This window comes from Primulina huaijiensis, unplaced genomic scaffold (assembly GCF_012295235.1).
Source record: "Primulina huaijiensis isolate GDHJ02 unplaced genomic scaffold, ASM1229523v2 scaffold208172, whole genome shotgun sequence".
Classification (NCBI taxonomy): domain Eukaryota; kingdom Viridiplantae; phylum Streptophyta; class Magnoliopsida; order Lamiales; family Gesneriaceae; genus Primulina; species Primulina huaijiensis.
This window is the reverse complement of record NW_027355165.1, coordinates 1-6,535: the sequence shown is the minus strand read 5'-3', so window position 1 is coordinate 6,535 and position 6,535 is coordinate 1. Positions and strand designations below refer to the sequence as shown.

General features: G+C 36.9%; 1 protein-coding gene across 2 annotated transcripts; it reads left to right on the top strand.

The window, feature by feature from the left end:
* Window positions 1-1,678: 1,678 nt before the first annotated feature.
* On the top strand, window positions 1,679-6,529 carry LOC140966878 (uncharacterized). Of its 2 annotated transcripts, none has more exons than XM_073427155.1 (3): window positions 1,679-1,850; window positions 2,508-5,692; window positions 6,107-6,529. In XM_073427155.1, the coding sequence occupies exons 2-3, from the start codon at window positions 2,758-2,760 to the stop codon at window positions 6,463-6,465; spliced, it is 3,294 nt and encodes a 1,097-aa protein (XP_073283256.1). In that variant the 5' UTR covers window positions 1,679-1,850; window positions 2,508-2,757; the 3' UTR covers window positions 6,466-6,529. The 2 variants fall into 2 exon arrangements, with proteins under 2 accessions (XP_073283256.1, XP_073283255.1); XM_073427154.1 differs by having other exon boundaries at window positions 1,679-2,405.
* The last annotated feature ends 6 nt before the right edge of the window (window positions 6,530-6,535 follow it).

Below are 6,535 nucleotides of genomic sequence, written 5' to 3'. Positions count from 1 at the left end.
TAGGTGCACTATGCGCTGCCACAAGTATAAGAAAATAAAGTTGCGTCTTGACTAACATCTATATCTTTCAGTCTAGTGGCAAGCGCTTGATCTTAACAATTAAACACCGCTACTCTGAATCCATCGTATTATTGATTATCAACATCACTCAAAATCTTATCTCAAGCTGGAATTACACGCGCTGAATAATTCTATAAGATCGTTAAAGTATCACTTTGTACATTTTTTTCTCACTTATCTTTTGGTTACACGAGCTTTACTATAATGTGAGGATCAGAAAAGTGTTTATAAATAGATTAAGATGTTTGAATAGTTACTAGGAGTTTCATCTCAATAGAGTTGATGAACCGCGCTGAAGTGGATTTGTACGAAAGTTGTGCCAATCATCTAGTGGAATTCTTCTGGAAACGAATAAAAGGAGACTTATAAGCTTAGTTTTCGAACTTACATAAACAAATTGTCATCGCTATTTACTTTCAATCACTTACTTATCTAATCTGACTATAACAATAAAACAGGAGAATTATGAATTTTCAGGGGAATTTTTTTAGGATATATTAATTTTCGATTTTATATTAAATTATTCCATTTATGTGACAGATACTCTAGAATTTGTTCACATATTATTTTTGCGAATGAAATTTTTCTTTGAAGATAGAACCTACAACTGTTATCATTTTATGTGCACTATCTAAGTAATTCTATGGAATGACGTAGTACCATGTAAACAACATTAATCATATAAACTACATTGAACAAATCTTGTTTGACATGTTTTTCCGAAAAAGTATTGAGGATAACATTATTTATTTTATATTATCGTCTACTTAAAAATCATATCCTCATTCATTTGTTAATCACATAAAAAAAACATGTGGAAAAAGAATCTCTATATAAAAGTAGTTTAATGTGTTTGTTAGAAAGATAGGAACTCTTTTCAAAATAGATAGATTACCACATTATATTTCAAATATATAAAATATTTTTTAATAAAAATTTGAATTCCTTATAGTTTATAATGTAAAAATTTAAAATGAATTGCATTTTACCCTTTCAGCATTGCTCTACCATGCTAGTATTAAAGTACAAATTCAACCTAAAATCTACATAGAATCAGTAATTTGTTTATAATTAGAAATCGGGGTGATTTTGCCGAGAACAACAATTATCCCTATTAAAAGAGTGATTGAAGTATGTTATATCCGACTATGCACAATTTAAAAAGTTTAAATTTAGAGTGCTAACATCATTGATAACTGATATATAAATGTTCGATTATATAATGTGATTGTTTTGTACGAAGTTGTGATATTTGATCTTATAATATTTTTATTTGTTCATCTCACTATCTAAATTTGTAAATTTTTTTTTATTGAAATAAGCATGATGCTTGCATGATACACTCTTAATTTACTCAATAAAAAGAAAATTAATTATACAGAAAAGACTAAATATGGGGAAAAAACTAAATAATACGAAGTGCCAAGTCAACTGTGGAAAAAAGTACTAAATAAAGACAAAAACGACATCGTTGCGTACATCACTTCAGACTTCAGATTCCTAAGCCTACCGATCAATGACTATCCCTATCCAAGAAAATGTCCACAAAAACTCTTGAGAAGGAGAGGAAAAAAAACAAAATTATATTAAATTATTAAAGATGGGCAAAATGAAAATGGACTTTCCATCTCTCCTTCTGAGCCTAAAAAGTTGCCTTTTCCAAGGCACTCCAAATTTAAAAAGATCCCACTTTTCATGGGGAGAAGGTTGGGAAGAGCTTGAGATTGAGTTTAAAGCAAAATCTTGATGATAGCTATGTACATATTTTTCAAGAACCACACACAAAAAAGGTGAAAATAAATTTTTTTTACAAGAAATCAATATCTCTATACAATATGTGTGGAGAGAGAGGGAAGATTGTGGAAGCATCATGGTCGGCCATTAGAGCTTCATTGAAAGGACTAGCAAATGTGACTTCCATTTCTTGAGAAGTTTTTTCGCTGTTTTTTGTCCATCTGAAGATGGTCCCTTTTGCTACTTCGCTCCATTAGCTAAAAGACAATAGCCTTTGTGTTGTTTTGTGCTGTTCTTTTGCTTTCTAAGCAACACAAGTCCAAAACCTATAAAATATAATATATAGCTATTTGATTCATTCCATTTGGATACTGGGATTTTCTTTGATTTCTTGTATCTTATGAATCGCTTCTCTTTTTATTAATCTCAAATCTTGGATGTGGTTGAATTCCCCACCACTCTGGGCAAAGGGTTGAATTTTGGGTTTCTTGATTAGAGTTCAAGTTCTCATTTTTGTGTATTATTTATGATTTTCATGCCTTTTGCTCTTTCTTTATCTCAAGGAATCACTTGAATATTGGTGGATTTTGATTTCAAATTTTAATGTAAAGGTATGGGCAGATGTAGCCTGTTGGTTTTTTTTTTTTAATCTTTCTAAATTTATATATTAATTTAGGCAGCTTCTTATGTTGATTATTATTCATTACATGCAGAGGTTTCCATTCGGTGGACTGTGTATCAGAACTGCTTTTGGCTGCCTTTTAGAGGATCAGTTCATGACTTTAATCTAATTTTTTTGGCCCCCTTTTCGAGGTTTCTGTAAATGTCCTTTGCGAGTTGTTTTCAAGAATTTGAGGTTCCAGCATCTCTGATTAAGATCGACAGATTTTGGTTCCACTTTTGAATCTTGGTGGTGATCTTTTTGTCGAAGTGGTAACTTTTGACCAACAAAAGATTGGCACAATGTCTACAGTGTTTGGGTTGAGGAAAGGTGTTTTTGGGATTTTGATAGCAATTTTAATGTTCCCAATGATGCTTTTTTGTTGTTCTGAGGCGTTGAGTGCGGATGGAATTTATCTCCTAGAGTTCAAGAAAATCGTTATTGACGCCCATAATTTTCTTTGGAATTGGAATCCCAATGATCAGATGCCTTGCAAATGGATAGGTGTGAAATGTTCTTTGGATTATAAACAGGTTGTGTGGTCCCTTGATTTGAGCTCGCTGAATCTTTCGGGAACGTTGAGTTCTAGTATTGGTAGTCTGGCTTTCCTAACTTATCTTGATCTTTCTCATAACGGGTTCGAGGGGAGCATCCCGAAGGAGATTGGGAATTTATCAAGATTGGAAACTCTTTATTTGAACGACAATCATTTTAGTGGGGGAATTCCTGTAGAATTGGGTAATCTCTCTTCTTTGCAGGATTTGAATTTATGCAATAACAAGATCTCCGGTCCTATTCCGGAAGAGTTTGGGAAGTTAACTTCTCTAATTCAGTTTGTTGCATACACGAATAGTATCTCCGGCTCGATACCGGCATCTTTTGGTAAGTTGAGGAACTTGAAAACATTTCGAGCAGGGCAGAATGAGCTTTCTGGAAATCTACCAGTGGAAATAGGCAGTTGTAGTAGCCTGGAAACTCTTGGTCTTGCACAGAATCTATTAGATGGTAACTTACCGAAAGAGCTTGGTATGCTGACGAACTTGATTGATCTCATTCTTTGGGACAATCCATTTTCCGGATCTATACCAGGTGAGCTCGGGAATTGTACGAGTCTCGAGACTCTTGCTTTATACCAGACAAATCTTGTTGGAGGGATTCCTGCTGAACTTGGGAAACTCAGGTTTCTGAAGAGGTTATACTTGTACAGAAATGGATTAAACGGAACCATTCCCAAAGAAATCGGCAATCTTAGTTACTTGTTAGAAATTGATTTCTCGGAGAACTATTTGTCTGGTGAAATTCCTACTGAATTGACACGAATAAAGGGCTTACGCTTACTGTACTTGTTCCAAAACGGGCTATCGGGAGTTATACCAACAGAACTCAGTAGCTTGATGAACTTGACGAAGCTAGACTTGTCGATAAACCGCCTAACTGGCCCTATTCCATTTGGCCTTCTGTATCTCCCTCAGATGCTTCAGTTGCAACTTTTTGACAATAATTTGAGCGGTACTATACCTCAAGGCCTTGGTCTTTATAGTCGACTCTGGGTAGTTGATTTTTCTGGTAATAACTTAACCGGTAGAATTCCTCCTTATATATGTCAGCATTCTAACTTGATATTGCTGAATCTTGAGTCTAATAATCTGTATGGAAGCATTCCAGCCGGTATCTCGAATTGCCTTTCCTTGGTACAGCTGAGACTAGGTGGTAATAGGTTGACTGGGAGGTTTCCTTCAGGATTATGCAGATTGACCAATCTATCGGCAATTGAATTGGGTCGAAATAATTTCAGTGGCACAATACCTCAAGAGATCGGGACGTGCCAGAAGTTGCAAAGGCTTGATCTTTCGAGAAATTACTTTACATCCGAGTTGCCAAAGGAGATGGGGAATCTTTCGGAGCTTGCGGCTTTCAACATTTCGTCATGCCTTTTCTCGGGGCAGATACCACTAGAAATCATGAATTGCAAAGCCCTTCAAAGGCTCGATCTTAGTGGCAATGGTTTTCTTGGGCCTATACCGAATGAATTGGGAAGTCTTTCTCTGCTTGAACGGCTTATTATTTCTGACAATTTTTTCTCTGGAGATATACCAGGTGCATTAGGTAATCTCACTCATTTGACTGAACTGCAGATGGGTGGAAATTTATTATCGGGTTCGATACCGAAGGAGTTGGGTAATCTTTCTGGCTTGCAGATAGCGATGAATCTTAGTTTTAATAAGTTGTCCGGAGCAATACCACCTCAGATTGGAAACCTTATCTTGCTAGAATACCTTCTGCTCAATAATAATGATTTAAGTGGTGAGATTCCAAGCACATTTGGAAATCTTTCAAGTTTACTTGGTTGCAACCTCTCGTTCAACAAATTATCGGGTCCGTTGCCTAATGTACCGTTGTTTCAGAACATGAGCATCAGTAGCTTCATTGGAAACAAAGGGCTATGCGGCGGGCTTCTCGGTAATTGCACACACGTGGACACAACTCCTCGACCCAAACAAAATGCCGACTCTTCTCGAGGAAAGATAATATCTATAGTTGCTGCAGTGATAGGTGGAGTTTCACTTGTTCTAATCGTACTAATTTTATACATCATGAAACAACATCCGGTTGATGTAGTTGCTTCTTCCCAAGATAACGACGTTTCATCCCAAGATTCCGATATATACTTCCCTCCAAAAGAAGGGTTCACTTTTCACGATCTAGTTGAGGCCACAAATAATTTTCACGACTCTTTTGTGATCGGTAGGGGAGCGGCAGGTACTGTGTATAAGGCCGTGTTGCAATCTAGCCAAACGATTGCCGTGAAGAAATTAGCATCGAATCGAGAGGGAAACAACATTGATAGCACGTTTCAAGCTGAGATTCTGACACTCGGAAAGATCAGGCATCGTAATATAGTGAAACTATTTGGTTTTTGCTATCACCAAAATTCGAATCTTCTTATATACGAGTATATGGCGAGAGGTAGCTTGGGGGAATTGCTCCACCGGACAACTTGTGATCTTGACTGGCCAACACGGTTCTCCATTGCTCTCGGAGCTGCCGAAGGGCTTGCTTATTTGCATCATGACTGCAGGCCTAGGATTATTCACCGTGATATAAAGTCAAACAATATACTGCTCGATGAAAAGTTTGAAGCTCATGTTGGCGATTTTGGTTTGGCTAAGGTCATTGATATGCCCCAGTCCAAGTCCATGTCGGCAGTTGCTGGATCATATGGTTATATTGCCCCTGGTCAGCATCTTTTTCCCTTTCGAATGATGATTTTTCGAGTTTCGGCATCATACTTCTTAAATTTTTTGCAATTAAAACTCCAGTCATGATAAGTTAAATTGCCCTGCTCCATCTTCTTTTCTTTGCGTTTACTCTCTGTGTCATAGTTATTAGAGGCATATGCATATTGTAAAGCGTAGCCATAAGACGCTGGGCGGCACGATTTAAGGGAGGATATCTAAACAGTTCATTATGCAACTACCAGACAAGCCTCATTGGATCTTGAGGCAGTGTACACTTAGTGCAATCTTGAGATTTTAATAACTGTGTTTGACACTATTCAAATACCCTTTATGATTAGTTTAGCTCAATAATCCAATCTCGTGTTGAATTAATTCATTTCAAACACATCAAGTTTTACATTTTTCTTTGCAGAGTATGCATACACTATGAAAGTTACAGAAAAATGCGACATATACAGCTATGGTGTGGTACTTCTGGAGTTGTTAACCGGAAAGACTCCGGTACAACCCCTCGAAGAAGGAGGTAATCTCGTCGCACATTCACGGAACTTCATTCGGGAACATTCTCTCTCGTCTGAGATATTCGACAGTCGTTTGAATTTGAAAGACGAAAATAGTGCTAACCACATGATCACAGTATTGAAGATCGCGCTCCTCTGCACACGCACGCAACCGTTAGATCGACCATCCATGCGAGAGGTCGTGATTATGCTGATGGAATCTAATGAGCAAGAAGGTAGCGTGGTTTCACCTCCGGATTACGAGGTCTAGCAACAAGCTATAGTGTAAGCACAACTTTTTTTTTTGGTTTTTCTTAATTCTGATGAAAGTTTTTTACAGT

Bases quoted from the DNA above. Each gene is read 5' to 3' on its own strand.
- LOC140966878 (XM_073427155.1), top strand. From the start codon at position 2,758: ATGTCTACAGTGTTTGGGTTGAGGAAAGGTGTTTTTGGGATTTTGATA. The intron at 5,693-6,106 runs GTCAGCATCTTT...TTTTCTTTGCAG, and splicing joins ATATGGTTATATTGCCCCTG to AGTATGCATACACTATGAAA.